The following is a 27,700-nucleotide window of genomic DNA, read 5'->3' on the forward strand; positions in this document are numbered from 1 at the left end:
CTCCGACACATTGGTGCGGCTGGCTTCCGGGTTAAGAAGCTCGGTTTGGCGAAACATGTTTCGGACGCCGAATGACTCGACCTTCACCTCCCGAGCCTGTTGGGGAGTTGCAGCGATGAGACAAGACCAGAATCACGGAATTGAGGAGAAAAAGACGGTACATTTTAATTAATTTTTATGAATAAGGCTGGAAAAAGTCATGGGGTCTGGATACTTTCTGAATACACTTTAAAAAAATAGATATATTCACACACACACACACACACACACACACACACACACACACACACGTGGATAATAAATATCACGAAACTAAACAGCTAATTTAGCCTTAATTAGCTTTGAATTAACCAATTCGGAACAAAAAAAATCCTAGGCTAATGATTTAAGACTTTTGAGGGGCTATAATACTCCCTGTGAACTTCAACTCCATATTGAGTTACTACATAAGTCAACAGGCCGACAACGGGCCAACAAAGGGCCGACACCGGGCCTGGGATCTAGACTGTTGTCTAGGCCATCCATGACCAAATCTGAACATGTACATTTACCGCTATACCAACAACAGCTGACTATAAACACACCCTTCTCATACATAACGTTGTCCAAGGCTACAAGCCAAATCAATGAAGCTTTCCTCAGCTCAGCTAATGTCATTTGGATCGGGATCCCATGTCCTCCATATTGGGAGACGGAAGGTCTATGTTTACACAGGCAGCCCAATTCTGATCTTTTACCACCCGTGTGTCTTTTGACCAATCAGATCAGATCTTTTGCCAATAACTGGGCTGCCTGTGTAAAAACGCAGCCTTTGTGACATCAGATCGGTTGACTGACTCAGGTTAAAGCCAAGGAGAGATGTACCATTATTAGCCAACGTTCCCATACGGCTTCCTGTTCCCTATGGGTCCTGCTCTAAAGTAGTGCACTACATAGGGAATAGGGCTCTGGTCTATAGCAGTGCACTATATAGGGAATAGGGCTCTGGTCTGTAATAATGCACTACATAGGGAATAGGGTGCCATATGGGAAGCGTAGCCTACTGCTGCTCTCCATCTTGTGACAACTGGTCTGCTGGTCTTAAATTAGGACCTTAATTACAGTCAGCATAGTCTTAACATGGTCCAGATTTGATGGCTAGGGACGGGGTTCTGTTCTTTTCTGTCATGTCGCCAAAACAGCTGGAGGCAAGGTCATCAAAGTCAACCAAAACTCAATCACACCAATTACTAGCTAGTTAGCCCATTAGGAGATGAACGGACGTTGTTGTGTACTTGGTTTCACTGCTGAGAGGTGTTATGGTATGTTTTTGCTGTGACCTGGCTTGAAAATAACACTGTTCCAGACCAAGGGATCAAGACATTTAAGTTTAAAAAAAAAATAAAAAAATCAAATAAAAGTTTTAGAAAATGTCTAACAAAATTCCACACAGCTGATTATCTTGGCAAAGGAGAAATGCTCACTAACAGGGATGTAAACAAATGTGTGCAACAACATTGGAGAGAAATAAGCTTTTTTTTGTGCGTATGGACAATTTCTGGGATATTTTATTTTTTGAAACATGGGATCCTTCACTTTACCTGTTGTGTTAATATCCCTGTTCAGTCTAAGATCCTTTACCTGTTGTGTTAATATCCCTGTTCAGTCTAAGATCCTTCACCTGTTGTGTTAATATCCCTGTTCAGTCTAAGATCCTTTACCTGTTGTGTTAATATCCCTGTTCAGTCTAAGATCACAAAACAATGTGGCAAATAAAGCACTTTTTGTGTTTTGGGCCTCCGCCATGAGGCGTCGCTACAGAGCAGAGTTCCATCCTGTGTCGCAGCCGACCACGACCAGGAGACCATGAGGCGTCACTACAGAGCTGAGTTCCATCCTGTATCGCAGCCGACCAGGAGACCATGAGGCGTCACTACAGAGCAGAGTTCCATCCTGTGTCGCAGCCGACCACGACCAGGAGACCATGAGGCGTCACTACAGAGCTGAGTTCCATCCTGTATCGCAGCCGACCAGGAGACCATGAGGCGTCACTACAGAGCAGAGTTCCATCCTGTGTCACAGCCGACCACGACCAGGAGACCATGAGGCGTCACTACAGAGCAGAGTTCCATCCTGTGTCGCAGCCGACCACGACCAGGAGACCATGAGGCGTCACTACAGAGCAGAGTTCCATCCTGTGTCACAGCTGACCACGACCAGGAGACCATGAGGCGTCACTACAGAGCAGAGTTCCATCCTGTGTCACAGCTGACCACGACCAGGAGACCATGAGGCGTCACTACAGAGCCGAGTTCCATCCTGTGTCGCAGCTGACCACGACCAGGAGACCATGAGGCGTCACTACAGAGCAGAGTTCCATCCTGTGTCGCAGCCGGCCACGACCAGGAGACCATGAGGCGTCACTACAGAGCAGAGTTCCATCCTGTGTCGCAGCCGGCCAGGAGACCATGAGGCGTCACTACAGAGCAGAGTTCCATCCTGTGTCGCAGCTGACCACGACCAGGAGACCATGAGGCGTCACTACAGAGCCGAGTTCCATCCTGTGTCGCAGCCGGCCACGACCAGGAGACCATGAGGCGTCACTACAGAGCCGAGTTCCATCCTGTGTCGCAGCCGGCCACGACCAGGAGACCATGAGGCGGCGCACAATTGACCCAGCGTTGTCCGGGTTAGGGGAGCGTTTGTCCGGCCCGGGATGTCCTTGTCACATCGCACTCTAGTGACTCCTTGTGGTGTGCCGGGTGCATGCTAGCTGACATGGGCGCCAGGTGTACGGTGTTTCCTCTGACACATTGGTGCGGCTTGGCAGGGTTGGTGTTTCAGAGGACGCACAGCTCTCAACCTTCGCCTCTCCCGAGTCCGTACGGGAGTCGCAGCGATGAGACAAGACTAACTACCAATCATGAAATTGGGGAGAAAAAGGAGTATAAAAATAAACACGCACACACAGTTACATACACACACACGCACACACACACACGTACACACACACACACACACAGTACCAGTCAAACGTTTGGACACCTAATCATTCAAGGGTTTTTCTTTATTTCTTTACTTTTTACTATTTTCTACATTGTAGAATAACAGTGAAGACATCAAAACTATGAAAAAAAACCCACATATGGAATCATGTTGTAACCCAAAAAAATCTAAATAGATGTTAGATTCTTCAAAGTAGCCACCTTGATGACACTCTTTTGCATTCTCTCAACCAGCTTCATGGAGGTAGTCACCAGGAATGCATTTTAATTAACAGGTGTGCCTTCTTAAAATTGTATTTCTGGAATTGTCTAATACTGTATTTTTTTAATCCACTTTTTGTCCTGAATTCAAAGCGTTATGTTTGGGGCAAATCCAATGTCACCGAGTACCATTTCTTCGTATTTTCAAGCAAGATGGTGACTGCATCATGTTATGGGTGTTTGTCATCGGCAAGGACTAGAGGTTTTTATGCCAAATAACTCTCTTCTGTTTAAGTACAGGCAAAATCCTAGTGGAAAACCTGGTTCAGTCTGCTATCCAACAGACACTGGGAGACAAATTCAGCTTTCAGCAGGACAATAACCTAAAACACAAGACCAAATCTACACTGGAGTTTCTTACCAAAATGACATTGAATGTTCCTGAGTGCCTAGTTAGAACTTTTTGAGGATCTTTTCAGCCTCCTGAGGGGGAAGAGGAGTGCCCTCTTCACGACTGCGTTGGACTAGAGGTTGACTGATTAGTTAGGGACGATTTCAAGTTTTCATAACAAAATCGGTAATCACATTTTTGGATGCCGATTACATTGCAATCCACGAGGAAACTGCGTAGGAAGGCTGACCACCTCTTACGCGAGTGCAGCAAGGAGCCAAGGTAAGTTGCTAGCATAACTTATCTTATAAAAAACAAATCAATCTTGACATAATCACTAGTTAACTACACACGGTTGATGATATTATTAGGTTAACTAGCTTGTCCTGCGTTGCATATAATCAATGCGGTGCCTGTTAATTTATAATCGAATCACAGCCTACTTCGCCAAACGGGGGATGATTTAACAAAAACACATTCGCGAAAAAAAGCACAATCGTTGCACGAATGAACCTAACCACAAACATCAACGCCTTTCTTTAAATCAACACACAGAAGTATATATTTTTAAACCTGCATATTTAGTTAAAATAAATTAATGTTAGCAGGGAATATTAACTAGGGAAATTGTGTCACTTCTCTTGCGTTCATTGCACGCAGAGTCAGGACTAATTTGCCATAATTATGACATAACATTGAAGGTTGTGCAATGAAACAACAATATTTAGACTTATGGATGCCACCGTTTGATAAAATAAGGAACAGATCTGTATTTCACTGAAATAAACATTTTGTTTTCGAAATTATAGTTTCCGGATTTGACCATATTAAATGACCAATGTGTTTATTGCAGTCTGACTGAGCGGTGGTAGGTAGCAGCAACCTCGTAAGCATTCATTCAAACTTTACTCCGTTTGCCAGCAGCTCCTCCCAATGCTTGTTGCACAGCGCTGTTTATGACCTCAAGCCAATCAACTCCTGAGATTAGGCTGGCAATACTATAGTGTCTATTAGAACAGCCAATAGTCAAAAGGTCTATGAAATACAAATGGTACAGAGAAAAAAAAAAGTAGACGCCTCATAATTCCTATAATAACTACAACATAAAACTTCTTAACTGGGAATATTGAAGTACTGGGAATATTGAACCACGAGCTTTCATAAGTTCTGAGCAAGGAATTTAAAAAAAGTTAGCTTTTCTTACATGGCACATATTGCACTTTTACTTTCTTCTCCAAAACTGTGTTTTTACATTATTTAAACCAAATTGAGCATGTTTCATTATTTATTTGAGACTTAAATTTTATTTATGTATTATATTAAGTTAAAATAAGTGTCCAATCAGTATTGTTGTAATTATTAAAAATAAATAAAAAACAAACAAACACAAAAAAATGTCACAATCAGAAATTGGCTTTTTTTGATCCTCCAATAAAATCAGTATCGGTGTTGAAAAATCTAAATCGGTCGACCTCTAGTTTGGACAAATCTTCAGTAACGTGGACACCGGGGAACTTGAAGCTCTCAACCTGCTCCACTACAGCCCCATTGATGTTGATGGGGGCATATATACTAGATATAGCATTTCACAATTATTTTTTTATTTTTTTATTAATAATTTCAAAACCTTGATTACATTGGGATACGTTCATATATGCCTCTGTATTTATGAGCTGGAATACTCATAAATCACTGAGCTTCTGGGGATGTTACAGTCCTTTATGTCCAAAAACACCCTGGGATAATGCTTTGATAGTGATTAGCTTTGATCAGATTATGATCTGCTAGATCAGACGCAGCTAGGGCTACGTGATCGCACGGTCCGAGACGCAGCTAGGGCTACGTGAAAGCACGGTCCGAGACGCAGCTAGGGCTACGTGAAAGCACGGTCCGAGACGCAGCTAGGGCTACGTGAAAGCACGGTCCGAGACGCAGCTAGGGCTACGTGAAAGCACGGTCCGAGACGCAGCTAGGGCTACGTGAAAGCACGGTCCGAGACGCAGCTAGGGCTACGTGAAAGCACGGTTCGAGACGCAGCTAGGGCTACGTGATCGCACGGTTCGAGACGCAGCTAGGGCTACGTGATCGCACGGTTCGAGACGCAGCTAGGGCTACGTGAAAGCACGGTCCAAGACGCAGCTAGGGCTACGTGAAAGCACGGTTCGAGACGCAGCTAGGGCTACGTGATCGCACGGTTCGAGACGCAGCTAGGGCTACGTGATCGCACGGTTCGAGACGCAGCTAGGGCTACGTGAAAGCACGGTCCGAGACGCAGCTAGGGCTACGTGATCGCACGGTTCGAGACGCAGCTAGGGCTACCTGATCGCACGGTCCGAGACGCAGCTAGGGCTACGTGATCGCACGGTCCGAGACGCAGCTAGGGCTACGTGATCGCACGGTCCGAGACGCAGCTAGGGCTACGTGATCGCACGGTTCGAGACGCAGCTAGGGCTACGTGATCGCACGGTCCGAGACGCAGCTAGGGCTACGTGATCGCACGGTCCGAGACGCAGCTAGGGCTACGTGAAAGTGATTCAACCCATGATTACATGTTCCGCTCCGAGACAAGCTGAGGAAATGCACTTGGGATACCATACATCAGAACCCTGTAGCTGATATGAAAGTGGATATTATTAGACCAGGTCATATAAAAAAAAAAAAGATACTGTTGCTTCAATTCAACTGAATTTATAAAAACAGGAGCCAGACGGTTCTTTAGATCAGCAGGGCTGTAAAAGGTCAGTAGTGTCAAAAAACTGTACTACATTACTCTAAAATGTTGGCATCATGCTATACCATGCCACACTAGTTTGCAGATGATCACAAACAAAGCTTCCAACTGTAAGCCAGCAAGGAAAAGTTAAAAGGACTTTACGCACCCTGAACATCACGAGCTCACCGGCTGTTGTCCCTCTGAGCCAAAGTGACAAGTGCCACTTATCGCCTTGTGAAAAGTGAATCACTATAATCACTATCACACCGTAAGCATGCGTCTAAAATCGTATTTACATGCAACACAAAATCAGATTAAAAACAGTTAACATCCCTTAGGCTAAAAAAAAAAAAAAAAAAAAAAAAAAGTTGTGTGATTCCGTGTGTCAGACAGACACGCTTCCAAAGAAACCACAAAAGGGAATCCAAAGCACCGAGACGGAGTAAGAATTTTAATAAAATGCTTTTAAAAAAAGGCTCTGGGGACAGAGAGAGGAGCGGTAGGGCCACGAGCCACCTACAGTGTTAACCTATACAGCTTTCAGGCAGAAGGGATTGTGTCCCACACTGCTATAGTGTCAGATAAACTAGAAGGTCCAGGATGTGTAGGGGCCATTCTCCATGACGGGCCCCCTGTAGGAAACTGAAGGCTAACTTTCACTGGGGACATGTCTCCCCCACATTCTGAAATTGCATTTTATTTTGTCACCCACAGTTTTATCATCGGAATGATAAAACAAAACAACATTGTGCTTTAGGACCATGCGTACACCTCCGAGCGGTCGAGTAAGCCGTTGAGTGTTTATCCGACCGGATTTAAAAAAATATATATAATTATATTTAACCCCCCCCCACACACTTCTAAAACTAAAGTTGTGTTCCTGGTTTCATACGCTGACAGAAAGACTGGTATAGCAGCCTTGGGTGTCAGAGGAGCTGTCCTCCAGACATAGGAGAAGCCTCAACTAACCTCCAAGAGCTAATAGGTCTGTGTCTGTTATAAAACTTTGCTCCTTCAGGTTAAAATTCAGAGAGATTGAATTAAGAGAATACAGGACTTCGATGAGACAGAATCTCCAAAAACATTATAATTTTTTTATTAAATGCTTACACAGCCTTGAATCAATTCCAGAGAAAGGAGTTGAAAGAACTCCCTCAACCTTTCTTATTTTGTGGAGCTAGGCTGTATCATCTTTCAAGAGATAATAGGTTTGTGACATTTATAAAACCTTGCTCCTTCAGGGTAAATTCAGAGAGAGGTGTGGAGCTAGACTGTGTACTAGGTTACTAACATTTCCAGGTTCACTTTAGAAAAGAGGCTTGGAGAAAATTCTGTCAACATTCAGTTACATTCATGTCTTTTTTTTTAAACATAAAAAACAATAAAAAAATACACTACATACAAAAGTATGTGGACACTCCTTCAAATTAGTGGATTCAGCTATTTCAGCCACACCCGTTGCTGACAGGTGCATACAGCCACGCAATCTCCATAGACAAAAATTGGCAGTAGAATGGCCTTACTGAAGAGTTCAGTGACTTTCCAACAAGTCAGTTAGTCAACATTTCTGTCCTTCTAGATCTGCCCCGGTTAACTGTTAGTGTTGTTATTGTGAAGTGGAAACGTCAAGGAGCAACAACGGCTCAGACGCAAAGTGGTAGGCCACACAAGATCACAGAAAGAGACCGCTGCAAGCCAGGCCTAATCGCCCAACATCAGTGCCAGACCTCACTAATGCTAGTGGCTAAATGGAAGCAAGTCCCTGCATCTAGTGGAAAGCCTTCGCAGAAGAGTGGAGACTCTTATAGCAGCAAAGGAGAGGGGACAAACTCCATATTAATGCCCTTGATTTTGGAATGAGATGGTCGACGAGCAGGTGTCAACAAACTCAGCAAAAAAGAAACGTCCCTTTTTCAGGATCCTGTCTTTCAAAGATAATTTGTAAAAATCCAAATAACTTCACAGATCTTCATTGTAAAGGGTTTAAACACTGTTTCCCAAACAATTAATGAACATGCACCTGTGGAACGGTCATTAAAACACTAACAACTTAGACAGTAGGCAATTAAGATCACAGTAAAGAAAACTTAGGACACTAAAGAGGCCTTTCTACTGACTCTGAAAAACACCAAAAGACAAATGCCCAGGGTCCCTGCGTGAACATGCCTTAGGCATGCTGCAAGGAGGCATGAGGACTGCAGATGTGGCCAGGGCAATAAATTGCAATGTACATACTGCGAGACACCTAAGACAGTGCTACAGGGAGACAGGACGGACAGCTGATCGTCCTCGCAGTGGCAGACCACATGTAACAACACCTGCACAGGATTGGTACATCCGAACATCACACCTGCGGGACAGGTACAGGATGGCAACAACAACTGCCCGAGTTACACCAGGAACGCACAATCCCTCTATCAGTGACCAGACTGACCGCAATAGGCTGAGAGAGGCTGGACTGAGGGCTTGTAGGCCTGTTGTAAGGCAGGTCCTCACCAGACATCACCGGCAACAACGTCACCTATGGGCACAAACCCACCATCGATGGACCAGACAGGACTGGCAAAAAGTGCTCTTCATTGACGAGTCGCGGTTGTCTCATCAAGGGTGATGGTCGGATTCGCATTTATCGTCGAAGGAATGAGTGTTATACCGAGGCCTGTACTCTGGAGCGGGATCGATTTGGAGGCGGAGGGTCCGTCATGTTCTGGAGCGGTGTGTCACAGCATCATCGGACTGAGCTTGTTGTCAGTCCAGGCAATCTCAATGCTGTGCATTACAGGGAAGACATCCTTCTCGCTCATGTGGTACCTTTCCTGCAGGTTCATCCTGACATGACCCTCCAGCATGACAATGCCACCAGCCATACTGCTCGTTCTGTGCGTGATTTCCTGCGAGACAGGAATGTGAGTGTTCTTCCACGGCCAGCGAAGATTCCGGATGTCAATACCATTGAGTACGTCTGGGACCTGTTGGATTGGAGGGTGAGGGCTAGGGCCATTCCCCCCAGAAATGTCCGGGAACTTGCAGGTGCCTTGGTGGAAGGGTGGGGTAACATCTCACAGCAAGAACTGGCAAATCTGGTGCAGTCCGTGAGGAGGAGATGCACCGCAGTACTTAATGCAGCTGGTGGCCACACCAGATACTGACTGTTAGTATTGATTTTGACCTCCCCCTTTGTTCAGGGACACATTATTCAATTTTTGTTAGTCACATGTCTGTGGAACTTGTTCAGTTTATGTCTCAGTTATTGAATCTTATGTTCATACAAATATTTACACATGTTAAGATTGCTGAAAATAAACGCAGTTGACAGAGAGAGGACGTTTCTTTTTTTTTGCCGAGTTTACTTTTGGTAATGTTGATCATTCAAATCCCAGTTTGCGGCAACACACGGTATGGTATTGAAGCGACCAGTCTAGTTACACACACACACACAATGTATTTGCATTATGTTTTTAATTATTGAGGAATTTACAGGTTACATTTGTATCCCGGCTCACAGCTCCTTGGACATGGCCCATTTGCCTTTTCAGTGAACCTGGGAAGAGAGGGAGCTGGTCAATTACACCAATGCTGTATATAAACCCTGGATTACCGATGCCATTTATTGGCTACTGAGAGGCTTTGAAACCACCGGTCGGCCATATTGGCACTCCCCCCATTAGGCGCGATCCTCAATGGAATTCTATAGGACAACATTTGCAGTGGGGACAGTAACAGTATTAATAAAATGGATTTCTCTCGCTTCCAAAATATTATTTATAAATGGTGGGGTAGTACCAAGATGGAGGCACGGTTGCTTCAACACAGCGCCCCCTATCGGTCATCTAGTGTATATGTAAATCATTGTCAATTACGTGAGTAGTATTCCATTTCCTAAAAACGTTGTGTTCTCAGCTCGTTGTTAATCAGTCCTGCAACGATTCCAGAAAACAGTTAGCTAGAATGAGGTTTTAATCTGGTGACTGAGGGAAAAATGTAACGCTTGTAACTGTTGATTAGAAGTCGTTGAAACCGTTCAGGAGACAGACGGGCTATTAGCTCTGGTCCAGGTCGTTCAACAGACCTACAGTGCGTTCAGAAAGTATTCATTCTCCTTGACTTATTCCATATTTTGTTGTTTTAGTGCCAGAATTCAAAATGGATTAAAACACCCCCCCAACAACACCTCATAATGACAAAGTGAAAACATGTTTTTAGAAATGTTAGCACATTTATTGAAAATGAAATACAGAAATTTCACACCCCATAATTTATAGAAGCAACTTTGGCAGAAATAACAGCTGAGAGTCTTTCTGGAACATTTGCCCATTATTCTTTTCTAAATGTTTCAAGCTCTGACAAATTAGTTGTTGATCATTGCTAGACAAACATTTTCAGGTCTTTCCATCATATATTTAAAGTCAAAACTGTAACTCGGCCACTCAGGAACATTCACCGTCTTCTTGGTAAAACAATACCAGCGTAGAGTTGGCTTTTTTTTTAGGTTATTCATCTCCCAGTGTCTGTTGGAAAGCAGACTGAACCAGGTTTTCCTGTAGCATTTCATTTTTATCCTGAATTTTTTTTTTCCCTAGTCCTTAACAATTAGAAGCATACTCATAACATGATGCAGGCACCGACCACCATGCTTGAAAATATGGAGCGTGGTACTCAGTAATGCGTTTCATTTTCCCCAAACATAATACTTTGTATTTAGGACAAAAACTGAATTGCCACATTTTTGCAGAATTACTTGCAGAATTGTCTCACAGGATGTACATTGTAATTGACAATGATTTATATATACACTAGATGACCGATAGGGGGCGCTGTGAGTGCCTTTGCAAAACAGGATGTATGTTATGAAATATTTTTTCTGTGCAAGCTACTTTGTTTTCATTAGTATTTTATAAAAATTACAATGTTGTTAATCCATCAATTTTCTCCTAACACAGCCATTAAACTCTGCAACTGTTTTAAAGTCACCTTTGGCCTCATGGTGAAATCCCTGAGCAGCTTCCTTCCTCTCCGGCAACTGAGTTAGGAAGGATGCCTGTGTCTTTGTAGTGACTGGGTGTATTGATCCACCAACCAAAGTGTAACTAGTAACTTTACCATGCTCAAAGGGATATTCAATGTCTGCTCATTTTTTCTACCAATAGGTGCCCTTATTAGCGAGGAATTGGAAAACTTCCCTGGTCTGTGGTCAAATCTGTATTTGAAATTCACTGCTCGACATATTTTATGCGTGGGGCGCACAGAGATGAGGCCGTCGTTCAACGATCATGTTAACATTTACTGCGCACACTTAAGTGAGCCCATGCAACTTCTGACTTGGTAAGTACATTTTATGTAGGAGTTGAATACTCGACTGAAGACGTCTCAGCTTTTATTTTTAATTCATTTGTATACATATCTAAAAAGATAATTCCACTTTGACATGATGCAGTAATTGTGTGTAGGCCAGTGTCCAAACAAATCACAACTTAATACATTTTGAATTCAGTCTGTAACACAACCAAATATGAAAAAGGCAAGGGCTGTGAATATTTTCTAAGAGACACTATCAGCCAGGGGCATGGCTACTAGCTCTGGTCCAGGGCCTTCTCCATGAATGTTGTACAGGAAGGTGTACCAAGGCCCTGGACCACAGGCAGGACATGGCTACTAGCTCTGGTCCAGGGCCTTAATACTCCTTTCTTCTCCATGAATGTTGTACAGGAAGGTGTACTAAGGCCCTGGACCACAGGCAGGGCATGGCTACTAGCTCTGGTCCAGGGCCTTCTCCATTAATGTTGTACAGGAAGGTGTACGAAGGCCCTGGACCACAGGCAGGGCATGGCTACTAGCTCTGGTCCAGGGCCTTCTCCATTAATGTTGTACAGGAAGGTGTACTAAGGCCCTGGACCACAGGCAGGGCATGGCTACTAGCTCTGGTCCAGGGCCTTCTCCATGAATGTTGTACAGGAAGGTGTACTAAGGCCCTGGACCACAGGCAGGGCATGGCTACTAGCTCTGGTCCAGGGCCTTCTCCATTAATGTTGTACAGGAAGGTGTACTAAGGCCCTGGACCACAGGCAGGGCATGGCTACTAGCTCTGGTCCAGGGCCTTCTCCATTAATGTTGTACAGGAAGGTGTACTAAGGCAGGGCATGGCTACTAGCTCTGGTCCAGGGCCTTCTCCATGAATGTTGTACAGGAAGGTGTACTAAGGCCCTGGACCACAGGCAGGGCATGGCTACTAGCTCTGGTCCAGGGCCTTCTCCATGAATGTTGTACAGGAAGGTGTACTAAGGCCCTGGACCACAGGCAGGGCATGGCTACTAGCTCTGGTCCAGGGCCTTCTCCATGAATGTTGTACAGGAAGGCGTACTAAGGCCCTGGACCACAGGCAGGGCATGGCTACTAGCTCTGGTCCAGGGCCTTCTCCATTAATGTTGTACAGGAAGGCGTACTAAGGCCCTGGACCACAGGCAGGGCATGGCCAGCCTTGTCCCAGTATCTCTGCATTAGAGATGTTGACGAGGAGTAGATGTCAGCGCTCTACACAGATTAAAATTATAATTAGTGTGCTGGCAATTTCTTTGATATGTTTTTAAAAACAACAACAAAAAAAAAGAAGATGGAGAGTAACTGTGCAACTCCACAAAAGAATGTCTCCTAACTTATCACAATATGGATTTTTGTTTTTAGTTCATGTCAAAATAAGTTTGTTACACACCAAATATGGAGTTGTGCTGACCAACCATCTTTCTTTGCTCCAGTTAATGCGGGTATGTATCTGAATAAACATGTTAAAAATAAAAAAAAACTGAAAAAACAGAAACGTCTATTCAGCAACTTCAAATCACTAATTACTGCAAGACACGCAACTCTACAACAGCTCAATACATTAGAGGATCCCAACAGGAAGGTTTTCCGTTGCTTGTAAAGATGTTTATTTAGACCTTTTAGGGAGGTACATAGTCTCATCCTCTCCTCATCCATCAGCCTTCCATGTCCCGACCGGGCTATCCTCGTCCTTCAGCCTTCCATGTCCCGACCGGGCTATCCTCGTCCTTCAGCCTTCCATGTCCCGACCGGGCTATCCTCGTCCTTCAGCCTTCCATGTCCCGACCGGGCTATCCTCGTCCATCAGCCTTCCATGTCCCGACCGGGCTATCCTCGTCCTTCAGCCTTCCATGTCCCGACCGGGCTATCCTCTCCTCAGCCATCAGTCTTTACAACCCATAGATAGATACTATTTTGAGGGTTGATAACAAAGAGCGAGGTGCCCACTTTAATGAAATGTACCTAATATTTCCTCTACATTTACATAGCTGTGCCTGTGACAGGTCCACCAATACAGCTGTTGATGTGTTGCCCACCAACAAGAGTTTAATTTGGCAACACCATTTATCTTTCTGCGACTGAATATTGTTTTCAGAACGTCGATCCCATCTGAACAGCTAAAAATGTCTGCACCTGACATTGGAAACTTCTGTCAACCAACCGTGATGTGACACTGTCAACATCACAAGCATTGGAGCCAAAGAGCAAGTAGTCACTCCTTTAGCTAGCTAGCTAGCACCAACAACTAATGTAAAGACAATCAATGCATTTCAGCAGTTGACACGTCTTGATTTAGTTTCACTTCTAAACACAATTATGTAGCCAGGTGGAACACCCAGCCCTGCCTGACAAGAAACACTTTTAGCTCAGCAGTGACTAACTTCCTCCCAAGGAATAGCTATTTAACTAAGTAGGTCATAAAGGAGTGTCCTCCGCGTACAGTACTCGAGAGTATTGCACAACAGTCTGTGAGATAATCATGGACTCTGGAATTCCAACTAAGTGTTTCCATTCAATCATTTATCTTTGGTTAGCAAGCCAGTCAATTTCCCCCAAAACATAGCTGTGTAGCTAGATAGCCAAGATGGCTAACGAACGTGAAGCAGGTGCAAGCTAGCCCCATTGTCATGACAACTCTTTACTACCCAAACCAGCATATACAGCAGGGTTATTGCCATGTCCATAGATTTCCAACCAATTGGGTTACTATTATAAAATACTGATGTTGCTGGTGAAAATGTATTGGTCATGGGTTGCAGGTTTTTGGGCTACTTTTAAAATTGCACCACAGCCACCATAGCATTTCTCATTATATACACACATACAGAACAACAATATAAAATGCAACATGTAACGTGTTGGTCCCATGTTTCATGAGCTGAAATAAAATATCCCAGAAATGTTCTGTATGCACAAAAAGCTTATTTCTCTGAAATTGTGCACACATTTGTTTTTACATCCCTGTTAGTGAGCATTTATCCTTTGCCAAGATAATCCATCCACCTGACAGGTGTGACATATCAATATGATTAAACAGTATGATCATTACACAGGTGCACCTTATGCTGGTGACAATAAAAGGTCACTAAAATGTGCAGTTGTCACAATGCCACAGATATCTCAAGTTTTGAGGGAGCGTGCAATTGGCATGCTGACTGCAGGAATGTCCACCAGAGCTGTTGCAAGAGAATTTAATGTTAATTTCTCTACCATAAGCCACCTTCAATGTCATTTTGGAGAATTTGGCAGCATGTCCAATCGGTCTCACAACCGCGGACCACATGTGAGCACGCCATTCATCCGTCGCCGTCACCTCACGTTTCTGCATGATAATGCACGGCCACATGTAGCAAGGATCTGTACACGATTCCTGGAAGACGAAAATGTCACCGTTCTTTCAGGACCTGCATACTCACCAGACACTTACATTTGAGTAATTTAGAAGGCGCTCTTATGCAGAGGGACTTACAGTAGTCTGTGAGTGCATACATTTTTCATACTGGTCCCATTGAGCATGTTTGGGATGCTCTGGTTCGACAGCGTGTTCCAGTTCTTGCCAATATCCAGCAACTTCACACCGCCATTGAAGGGTAGTTGAACAACTCTCTGCAGGCCACAATCAACTGCATGTGAAGATGTTGCACTGCATGAGGCAAATGGTAGTCACACCAGATACTGACTGGTTTTCTGATGCACGCCCCTACCTTAAAAAAAACTGTATCTGTATTCCCTGTCATGTGGAATCCATAGACCACAGCCAAAAAATATTCCAAATGACTATTTTCCTTATATGAACTGTAACTCAGTAAAATCTTTGGACATTTTTGTATGTTGTGTTTATATTTTTGTAAAGTGTATTTTAATAAAATGGATGGTACATCTTCAGTTTAGGAAGGTTTTAAAATTGCACTAGTGGACGATTCTAGGATGGTAATGAAAAAAAGGTTAGTCTCGAGCCCGGTTGCTAGGTAGCTAACATTGGCCAGAAAGTTGTAGTCCGAGGGGAAGCGATTAACCCCATGATTTACTATCAAATTATAATAGTAATGACATTACATTTATATTTGAGGGGGATGAAATACAATAAGCCCCCCAAAAAAGCTAACTGTTGAGGCTTTTCGATTTGTAATAATCCAGTTAAATGTTAACTATTGTGAAATAGTGTTGTGTTAGTTCATCATTTCACAATAATGTTTCTGAAAAAAATGATATTTTAGTTAGCTGTATATCAGGTTTATCAGGTCTAACCAGAGTTCCTAGTATTTTAATAACGAATTATATGCAGTTAATATTTAGAACAGCTAACGTTACAGGAGAGCCTGAAAACGTAGCCAGCTTTTTGACGGATAAGTTATATTAGCTAACGTTAACTTGGCTAGTTATTTAGCTAGTTAATGACTGTTTGACAGGCAGGACACATTTACTAACGCTATCTAGATGTCCTCTGTCCTTGGATGGTAGTTCTTGGTTAAAATAACTAACTAATAATAGCTCATTTCAATGCCGCCAGGACTCATTTCCATCTCGCTAACGTTAGACAACCTAGGTATTCATTATCTGGACATTTTGTCTCAGGGAACTGGTAATTTTTATTTTATTTTATTTTTTTAAGTTTTTAATACAAAAATCAGAAGCAAAACGATTCGGTAAAGTTTGAGGGGGGTGGGGGGCCAAGATCCACACCGGTTGACCACGTCACTACAGTACGGTGATTCACACAGCGGCCCGTCGCCACCGCCACTAGTTACCACAGTCATAAAACACCGCCAATGTATCTTCTTAAAATATAACCTTAACCACATCTCCTAACCGTATGCCTAACCTTAAAATCAAGAGCAAACTGAATTAACATTTTTGTTTTTGTTGTTTTTAAATGAACTTTTACGATAGACAATTTTGTACTTTACGGCTGTGGTAACTAAGTCTCCTTTTTCCCCAAAAAAAATCAAAATGGCGGGTTGGCCATTTAACATTAGAAACTAACCACACCAGGATGTGTGAAATCATCCCCGAGAGAAATCCATGGCTTGTTTAAGCGGTATTAAATCCACTTACCTTTAAATCTGAGGTCAGACGGAGGATCGAGAACAAGAATCTGCTCTAACTTTGACATATTTTAGCTACAGTTGTCAGGAAGTCACTGACAGATGGAAATACTATTGAACGAGTCAGTCGCTGACTGAACGTGCACACGCCACGGGAGCAAATATTTGAACGCGCGATTCTAGTGCGCGTTCACGTGGTGTGTCTATATTAGAAACGAATCTTGTTGTAGCTGATTTGATAAAGTTACTTAGCTATTTATTATTTTGAGCGATTCCAGTTAACGTCACTTAAGTTATTGGGTATTTTGTTGATAGAGCTATTTCAGCTGTTCAGCTATTTCACACTGTGTTCTAATCATGGCTCCTCATCCTATGTAAATACTGCTGTAGACATCTTTTCTACTCTACTGCCCAATATTGTCTGTACACACCGTATATATCATATTTTTGTGAACAGGGTGGTGTACCTAATAAATCTGACCACTGAGTGTAATATATATACAGTTGAAGTCGGAAGTTTACATACACTTAGGTCGGAGTCATTAAAACTAATTTGCTGGAGGAAACAGGTACAAAAGTATCTATATCCACAGTAAAAGGAGTCCTATACCGACATAACCTGAAAGGCCGCTCAGCAAGGAAGAAGCCACTGCTCCAAAACCACCATAAAAAAGACAGACTACGGTTTGCAACTGCACATGGGGACAAAGATCATACTTTTTGGAGAAATGTCCTCTGGTCTGATGAAACAAAAAATAGAACTGTTTGGTCATAATGACTATTGTTATGTTTGGAGGAAAAAGGGGGAGGCTTGCAAGCCGAAGAACACCATCCCAACCATGAATCATAGGGGTGGCAGCATCATGTTGTGTCAGTGCTTTATTGCAGGAGGGACTGGTGCACTTCACAAAATAGATGGCATCATGAGGACGGAAAATTCTGTGGATATATGGAAGCAACATCTCAAGACGTCAGTCAGGTCGCAAATGGGTCTTCCAAATGGACAATGACCCCAAGCATACTTCCAAAGTTGTGTCAAAGTGGCATGAGGACAACAAAGTCAACGTTTTGGAGTGGCCATCACAAAGCCCTGATCTCAATCCCATAGAAAATCTGAGGGCAGAACTGAAAAGGCATGTGCGAGGAAGGAGACCTACAAATCTGACTCAGTTACACCGGCTCTGTCAGGAGGAATGGGCCAAAATTCACTCAACTTATTGTGGAAGGCTTCCCGAAACATTTGACCCAAGTTAAACAATTTAAAGGCAATGCTACCAAATACTAATTGAGTGTATGTTAACTTCTGACCCACTGAGAATGTGATGAAAGACATAAAAGCTGAAATAAATAATTCTCTCTACTAATATTCTGACATTTCACATTCTTAAAATAAAGTGGTGATCCTAACTGACCTAAAACAGGGAATTTTTACTCAGATTAAGTGTCAGGGATTGTGAAAAACTGAGTTTAAATGTATTTGGCTGAGGTGTATGTAAACTTCAGACTTCAACTGCATATTTTTATATATATATATATATATATATTACACACACAGTGCATTCTGAAAGTATTCAAACTGCTTGACCTTTTCCACATTTTGTTAAGTTACAGACTTATTCTAAAAATGATTCAATGTTTTCCTCATCAATCTACACACAATACCCCATAATGACATCACAATACCCCATAATGGCATCACAATACCCCATAATGACATCACAATACCCCATAATGACATCACAATACCCCATAATGACATCACAATATCCCATAATGACATCACAATACCCCATAATGACATCACAATACCCCATAATGACATCACAATACCCCATAATGACATCACAATACCCTATAATGACATCACAATATCCCATAATGACATCACAATACCCCATAATGACATCACAATACCCCATAATGACATCACAATACCCCATAATGACATCACAATACCCTATAATGACATCACAATATCCCATAATGATAAAGCAAAAACAGGCTTTTAAACTTCTTTTGTAAATGTTTTTATTTTTTATTAAAAAACGTGGGCCTCAGGATTGGCGCAGCAGTCTAAGGCACTGTATCGCAGCACTAGTGGCGTCACTACAGACTCGAGTTTAATCCGGGCTGTGTCACAACCGTTCGTGATCGGGAGTGCCATAGGGCAGCTCACAATTGGCCCAGCTTCGTCCAGGTTAGGGGAGGCTTTGACCGGGAGGGCTTTACTTGGCTCATCGCGCTCTAGCGACTCATTGTGGCGGGCCGGGCACCTGCAAACGACCGAGGTGAATGCATTTGTGCGGCTGGCTTCCGGGTTAGGCGGGCGGATGTTAAGAAGCAAGGTTTTGACCGGTCATGTTTGCCGAGGACGCATGACTCGAGCCCGTCGGGGAGTTGCAATGATGAGACAAGATTGACATTTGGGAGAAAAGGGGGTAAATTACAAAAACATTTATAAAAAATAAAATGAAGTATAACATTTACATAATTCCCCATAATGACATCACAATACCCCTTAATGACATCACAATACCCCTTAATGACATCACAATACCCCTTAGTGACAAAAACATATTACATTTACATAATTCCCCATAATGACATCACAATACCACTTAATGACATCACAATACCCCTTAATGACATCACAATACCCCTTAGTGACAAAAACATATTACATTTACATAATTCCCATAATGACATCACAATACCCCTTAATGACATCACAATACCCCTTAATGACATCACAATACCCCTTAGTGACAAAAACATCATATTTACAGAAGTATTTTGACCCTTTACTCAGTTTTTTGTTGAAGCACCTTTGGCAGCGATTACAGCCTCGAGTCTGCTTGGGTATGACGCTACCAGCTTGGCACACCTGTATTTGGGGAGTTTCTCCCATTCTTCTCTGCAGATCCTCTCAAGCTCTGTCAGGTTGGATGGGGAGCGTCGCTGCACAGTTATTTTCAGGTCTCTCCAGAGATGTTCGATCGGGTTCAAGTCTGGGCTCTGGCTGGGCCACTCAAGGACATTCAGAGACTTGTCCCGAAGCTACTCCTGCGCTGTCTTGGCTTTGTGCTTAGGGTTGTTGTCCTGTTGGAAGGTGAACCTTCGCCCCAGTCTGAGGTCCTGAGCGGTCAGAAGCAGGTTTTCATCAAGGATCTCTCTGTACTTTGCTCCGTTCATTTTCCCCCTCGATTGGTGTGTGGTGTGGTGTGCAGAACGGCATCACAGAACGCACAACTCGTCGGTCCTTGTTATGGATTGGCTATTTGCAGCAGACGACCTCACCGGGTTCCACTCCTTATCAGCTAAGTAACAAGAAGAAGAAGAAGTGGCGGCAGGCTGGTGGCGGTGGTGTACTGGTGTGGGGAATGTTTTCCTGTCACACATTAGGTCCCTTGATACCAAATTGAGAAACAAATGTTTCCGACGCGTTGTAGAATCCATGCCCCTAATAATTCAGGTTGTTTTGGAGGCAAATGGGGGGGGGGGTCTGACCCGATAATAGATGGGTGTACCTAATAAACTGTCCGCTTACTGTATATTCAGGATTCTGACATTGCTCATTCTGATATTGCTCATTCTGATATTTCTTAATTTCTTGTTTTTTGGTTATTATATTCCTAGGTAGTTTGTTGATACAGTTACAGTAATTCAGCTAACTTTACTTGAATTATGGAATATGGGTAATTTGTTGATAGCTCTTTCAGTTAACTTTACTAGGGTTATGTCCATCTTCGTGACAGAGCGGCAGTGCAGACCCCCCTGCCTGCAGCATGTGTAAACTGTTGGGTAATCCGGAGTAGAGTAAGGCTGAAGCCCCACTCAGTCTCTTTCCATCTATTTACAGTATTCCCAATGGCCAGAGACCAATACCTTCACTAAATAGGACAACCTCTCTGACAAATCTGTTAAAGCAACATTTGGTTTCCCGGGTGGCGCAGCGGAGGCCTAAGGCACTGCATCTCAGAGCTAGAGGCGTCACTACAGACCCTGGTTTGATCCCGGACTATATCACAACCGGCCGTGATCGGTTGGCCCAGAGTCGTCCGGGTTAGGGGAGGGTTTGGCCGGTGTAGGCCCGCCATTGTAAAATAAGAATTTGTTCTTAACGGACTTGCCTAGTTAAATAAATGTAAGGAGAGGTCAAACATGGAGGAATGGTGTGTGTGTGTGTGTGTGTGTGTGTGTGTGTGTGAGTGTAGTAAGTGTTTACTAAAAAATAATTACAGTGCATGAAGGTCAAATATTTCTCTAGGTCACAGTAGTTGCTCACAGAGTTCAGGGTCAATTACATGTCAACAACTGTCAAATCAGGATATACTGTAGCCTAAATTCCAATTCAATTGGCCTGCATTATCCAATCAGAGATGAGAGGACAACATGTATTTCCTGCTGCCATCCAGGGTTCAGACAGAGTTTAACTTTACAGTTACTGCACTTGAAGTGCTGATATATCACACATATCGTTATGTGCTTATTCTTGTTTCTCAAATAGCATCCGACACTTGTCAAAATAAACATCCCCACCGTTTCCCCATAGGATGTTCGGGCACCCCACCTCTATGATGGTAGTAAGAGGGGTAACCTAGGGCTGTTACGGTGGCCTTATTACCTCCACACCGGCGGTCTCGAGTCATGATTGGCAGTCAAATTCCACATGACTACCGTTTAGTCACGGTAGTTCGTCTTCTCCAAGCTCTGATGCTGCTGCTGGTCATTAGTAGCCTACCAAACTGGCTAACGGCCTGGTACTCAGCACTCTGTAGTCCCTGTGATCACTCTGACATCAATGCAAATGTAATGGAAAATCTAATCAAACACTTGACGAGAGCAGATGTCGCTCAACATTTCTATAGGCTGTGCAATTGCGTGAGAAAACAGTTTCGATGGCCTCTGTTAAAAAGAAAAGGAGGATCCCATCAGCTTTCTATAGGCTAGGCCTACTATATTTATTTCTCAACTTTCCTAATATTAAACACATTGCTTCCCTTTACAACAGGAGTGTAGCCTACCTGGCTGGCATGAAAAGGAACCACGAGAAAAGCGTCCTCCAAATTTCACACAAATATTATTTAGTATATTATTTAGTATATGAATATATAAAGAAAATATTAGATTAAGAATAGCCTGATGGGTGACAATACGAGCCTATCATTTGTGAATTGCAGTTAATTTCACATTTTGTTACGTTACAGTTTTATTCTAAAATGGATTAAATCAATATTTTTCCTCGTCAATCTACACACAGGGCCTCCCGAGTGGCGCGGTGGTCTAAGGTGTGCCACTAGAGATCTGGGTTCGAGTCCAGGCTCTGTCGCAGCTGGCCGCGACCGGGAGACCCGTGGTTGCGGGGCACAAAGTTTGGCTGGCAGGGATGTTCTTGTCCCATCGCGCACTAGCAAGTTCTGTGCGCGATGCACTCTGACACGGTCACCAGGTGTTTCCTCTGACACATTGGTGCTTCCGGGTTAAGCGGCCAGTGTGTCAAGAAGCAGTGAGGCTTGGCTGTGTTGTGTTTTGGAGGATGCACGGCTCTCGACCTTCGCCTCTCCCGAGTCCGTACGGGAGTTGCAGCGATGGGACAAGACTGTAACTACCAATTGGGTACCCCACCTAAATGATGGTAGTAAGATGGGGGGTACCCCACCTATATGATGGTAGTAAGATGGGGTACCCCACCTATATGATGGTAGTAAGAGGGGGGTACCCCACCTATATGATGGTAGTAAGAGGGGGGTACCCCACCTATATGATGGTAGTAAGAGGGGGGTACCCCACCTATATGATGGTAGTAAGAGGGGGGTACTCCACCTATATGATGGTAGTAAGAAGGGGTTACCCCACCTATATGATGGTAGTAAGAGGGGGGTACCCCACCTATATGATGGTAGTAAGATGGGATACCCCACCTATATGATGGTAGTAAGAGGGGGGTACCCCACCTATATGATGGTAGTAAGAGGGGGGTACCCCACCTATATGATGGTAGTAAGATGGGGTACCCCACCTACATGATGCTAGTAAGAGGGGGGTACCCCACCTATATGATGGTAGTAAGAGGGGGGTACCCCACCTATATGATGGTAGTAAGAGGGGGGGTACTCCACCTATATGATGGTAGTAAGAGGGGGGTACCCCACCTATATGATGGTAGTAAGAGGGGGGTACTCCACCTATATGATTTAATGGTAGTAAAAGGGGGGTACTCCACCTATATGATGGTAGTAAGAGGGGGGTACTCCACCTATATGATGGTAGTAAGAGGGGGTTACCCCACCTATATGATGGTAGTAAGAGGGGGGTACCCCACCTATATGATGGTAGTAAGCTGGGGTTACCCCACCTATATGATGGTAGTAAGAGTGGGTTACCCCACCTATATGATGGTAGTAAGAGGGAGGTACTCCACCTATATTATGGTAGTAAGAGGGGGGTACCCCACCTATATGATGGTAGTAAGAGGGGGGTACTCCACCTATATGATGGTAGTAAGAGGGGGGTACTCCACCTATATGATGGTAGTAAGAGGGGGGTACCCCACCTATATGATGGCAGTAAGAGGGGGGTACCCCACCTATATGATGGTAGTAAAGGGGGGTACCCCACCTATATGATGGTAGTTAGAGGGGGGTACTCCACCTATATGATTTAATGGTAGTAAGAGGGGGGTACCCCGCCTATATGATGGTAGTAAGAGGGGGGTACTCCACCTATATGATGGTAGTAAGAGGGGGGTACCCCACCTATATGATGGCAGTAAGAGGGGGGTACCCCACCTATATGATGGTAGTAAGAGGGGGGTACCCCACCTATATGATGGTAGTAAGAGGGGGGTACTCCACCTATATGATGGTAGTAAGAGGGGGTTACCCACCTATATGATGGTAGTAAGAGGGGGGTACTCCACCTATATTATGGTAGTAAGAGGGGGGTACCCCACCTATATGATGGTAGTAAAAGGGGGGTACCCCACATATATGATTGTAGTAAGAGGGGGGTACCCCACCTATATGATGGTAGTAAGAGGGGGGTACCCCACCTATATGATGGTAGTAAGAGGGGGGTACTCCACCTATATGATGGTAGTAAGAGGGGGGTACCCCACCTATATGATGGTAGTAAAGGGGGGTACCCCACCTATATGATGGTAGTAAGAGGGGGGTACTCCACCTATATGATTTAATGGTAGTAAAAGGGGGGTACTCCACCTATATGATGGTAGTAAGAGGGGGGGTACCCCACCTATATGATGGTAGTAAGAGGGGGGTACCCCACCTACATGATGCTAGTAAGAGGGGGGTACCCCACCTATATGATGGTAGTAAGAGGGGGGTACCCCACCTATATGATGGTAGTAAGAGGGGAGGTACTCCACCTATATGATGGTAGTAAGAGGGGGGAACCCCACCTATATGATGGTAGTAAGAGGGGGGTACTCCACCTATATGATTTAATGGTAGTAAAAGGGGGGTACTACACCTATATGATGGTAGTAAGAGGGGGGTACCCCACCTATATGATGGTAGTAAGACGGGGGTACCCCACCTAAATGATGGTAGTAAGAGGGGGGTACTCCACCTATATGATGGTAGTAAGAGGGGGGTAGCCCACCTATATGATGGTAGTAAAAGGGGGGTACCCCACCTATATGATGGTAGTAAGAGGGGGGTACCCCACCTATATGATGGTAGTAAGAGGGGGGTACTCCACCTATATGATGGTAGTAAGAGGGGGGTAACCCACATATATGATGGTAGTAAGAGGGGGGTACCCCACCTATATGATGGTAGTAAAGGGGGGTACCCCACCTATATGATGGTAGTAAGAGGGGGGTACTCCACCTATATGATTTAATGGTAGTAAAAGGGGGGTACTCCACCTATATGATGGTAGTAAGAGGGGGGCACCCCACCTATATGATGGTAGTAAGAGGGGGGTACTCCACCTATATGATGGTAGTAAGAGGGGGGTACCCCACCTATATGATGCTAGTAAGATGGGGTACCCCACCTATATGATGGTAGTAAGAGGGGGGTACCCCACCTACATGATGCTAGTAAGAGGGGGGTACCCCACCTATATGATGGTAGTAAGATGGGGTACCCCACCTATATGATGGTAGTAAGAGGGGGGGTACTCCACCTATATGATGGTAGTAAGAGGGGGGTACCCCACCTATATGATGGTAGTAAGAGGGGGGTACTCCACCTATATGATTTAATGGTAGTAAAAGGGGGGTACTCCACCTATATGATGGTAGTAAGAGGGGGGTACCCCACCTATATGATGGTAGTAAGAGGGGGGTACCCCACCTATATGATGGTAGTAAGAGTGGGGTACCCCACCTATATGATGGTAGTAAGAGGGGGGTACCCCACCTATATGATGGTAGTAAGAGGGGGGTACTCCACCTATATGATGGTAGTAAGAGGGGGGTACCCCACCTATATGATGGTAGTAAGAGGGGGGTACCCCACCTATATGATGGTAGTAAGATTGGGTACCCCACCTATATGATGCTAGTAAGAGGGGGGTACTCCACCTATATGATGGTAGTAAGAGGGGGGTACCCCACCTATATGATGGTAGTAAGAGGGGGGTACTCCACCTATATGATGGTAGTAAGAGGGGGGTACCCCACCTATATGATGGTAGTAAGAGGGGGGTACTCCACCTATATGATGGTAGTAAGAGGGGGGTACCCCACCTATATGATGGTAGTAAGAGGGGGGTACTCCACCTATATGATTTAATGGTAGTAAAAGGGGGGTACTCCACCTATATGATGGTAGTAAGAGGGGGGCACCCCACCTATATGATGGTAGTAAGAGGGGGGTACCCCACCTACATGATGCTAGTAAGAGGGGGGTACCCCACCTATATGATGGTAGTAAGATGGGGTACCCCACCTATATGATGGTAGTAAGAGGGGGGGTACTCCACCTATATGATGGTAGTAAGAGGGGGGTACTCCACCTATATGATGGTAGTAAGAGGGGGGTACCCCACCTATATGATGGTAGTAAGAGGGGGGTACCCCACCTATATGATGGTAGTAAGAGGGGGGTACCCCACCTATATGATGGTAGTAAGAGGGGGGTACCCCACCTATATGATGGTAGTAAGAGGGGGGTACCCCACCTATATGATGGTAGTAAGAGTGGGGTACCCCACCTATATGATGGTAGTAAGAGGGGGGTACCCCACCTATATGATGGTAGTAAGAGGGGGGTACTCCACCTATATGATGGTAGTAAGAGGGGGGTACCCCACCTATATGATGGTAGTAAGAGGGGGGTACCCCACCTATATGATGGTAGTAAGATTGGGTACCCCACCTATATGATGCTAGTAAGAGGGGGGTACTCCACCTATATGATGGTAGTAAGAGGGGGGTACCCCACCTATATGATGGTAGTAAGAGGGGGGTACTCCACCTATATGATGGTAGTAAGAGGGGGGTACCCCACCTATATGATGGTAGTAAGAGGGGGGTACTCCACCTATATGATGGTAGTAAGAGGGGGGTACCCCACCTATATGATGCTAGTAAGATGGGGTACCCCACCTATATGATGGTAGTAAGAGGGGGGTACCCCACCTATATGATGGTAGTAAGAGGGGGGTACTCCACCTATATGATGGTAGTAAGAGGGGGGTACCCCACCTATATGATGGTAGTAAGAGGGGGGTACCCCACCTATATGATGGTAGTAAGAGGGGGGTACCCCACCTATATGATGGTAGTAAGATGGGGTACCCCACCTATATGATGGTAGTAAGAGGGGGGTACCCCACCTATATGATGGTAGTAAGAGGGGGGTACTCCACCTATATGATGGTAGTAAGAGGGGGGTACCCCACCTATATGATGGTAGTAAAGGGGGGTACCCCACCTATATGATGGTAGTAAGAGGGGGGTACTCCACCTATATGATTTAATGGTAGTAAAAGGGGGGTACTCCACCTATATGATGGTAGTAAGAGGGGGGTACCCCACCTATATGATGGTAGTAAGAGGGGGGTACCCCACCTACATGATGCTAGTAAGAGGGGGGTACCCCACCTATATGATGGTAGTAAGAGGGGGGTACCCCACCTATATGATGGTAGTAAGAGGGGGGTACTCCACCTATATGATGGTAGTAAGAGGGGGGTACCCCACCTATATGATGGTAGTAAGAGGGGGGTACCCCACCTATATGATGGTAGTAAGATTGGGTACCCCACCTATATGATGCTAGTAAGAGGGGGGTACTCCACCTATATGATGGTAGTAAGAGGGGGGTAACCCACATATATGATGGTAGTAAGAGGGGGGTACCCCACCTATATGATGGTAGTAAAGGGGGGTACCCCACCTATATGATGGTAGTAAGAGGGGGGTACCCCACCTATATGATGGTAGTAAGAGGGGGGTACTCCACCTATATGATGGTAGTAAGAGGGGGGTACCCCACCTATATGATGCTAGTAAGATGGGGTACCCCACCTATATGATGGTAGTAAGAGGGGGGTACCCCACCTATATGATGGTAGTAAGAGGGGGGTACTCCACCTATATGATGGTAGTAAGAGGGGGGTACCCCACCTATATGATGGTAGTAAGAGGGGGGTACCCCACCTATATGATGGTAGTAAGAGGGGGGTACCCCACCTATATGATGGTAGTAAGATGGGGTACCCCACCTATATGATGGTAGTAAGAGGGGGGTACCCCACCTATATGATGGTAGTAAGAGGGGGGTACTCCACCTATATGATGGTAGTAAGAGGGGGGTACCCCACCTATATGATGGTAGTAAAGGGGGGTACCCCACCTATATGATGGTAGTAAGAGGGGGGTACTCCACCTATATGATTTAATGGTAGTAAAAGGGGGGTACTCCACCTATATGATGGTAGTAAGAGGGGGGTACCCCACCTATATGATGGTAGTAAGAGGGGGGTACCCCACCTACATGATGCTAGTAAGAGGGGGGTACCCCACCTATATGATGGTAGTAAGAGGGGGGTACCCCACCTATATGATGGTAGT

At 44.6% G+C, this 27,700-nt stretch overlaps 1 protein-coding gene across 1 annotated transcript in view; it reads right to left on the reverse strand.

Annotated features, from left to right (window-relative positions):
- LOC110509137 (vesicle-associated membrane protein-associated protein A) overlaps positions 1-16,816 on the reverse strand; it is a 42,876-nt gene extending 26,060 nt beyond the window's left edge. The window contains exon 1 of the mRNA XM_036965925.1: positions 16,661-16,816. Coding sequence (XP_036821820.1) covers positions 16,661-16,718 — 58 coding nt within the window. The 5' untranslated portion in view covers positions 16,719-16,816. The remainder of the gene's footprint in view (positions 1-16,660) is intronic.
- Between the last annotated feature and the right edge of the window lie 10,884 nt (positions 16,817-27,700).

Source organism: Oncorhynchus mykiss, chromosome 28 (genome assembly GCF_013265735.2).
Source record: "Oncorhynchus mykiss isolate Arlee chromosome 28, USDA_OmykA_1.1, whole genome shotgun sequence".
NCBI classification, from domain to species: Eukaryota; Metazoa; Chordata; class Actinopteri; order Salmoniformes; family Salmonidae; genus Oncorhynchus; species Oncorhynchus mykiss.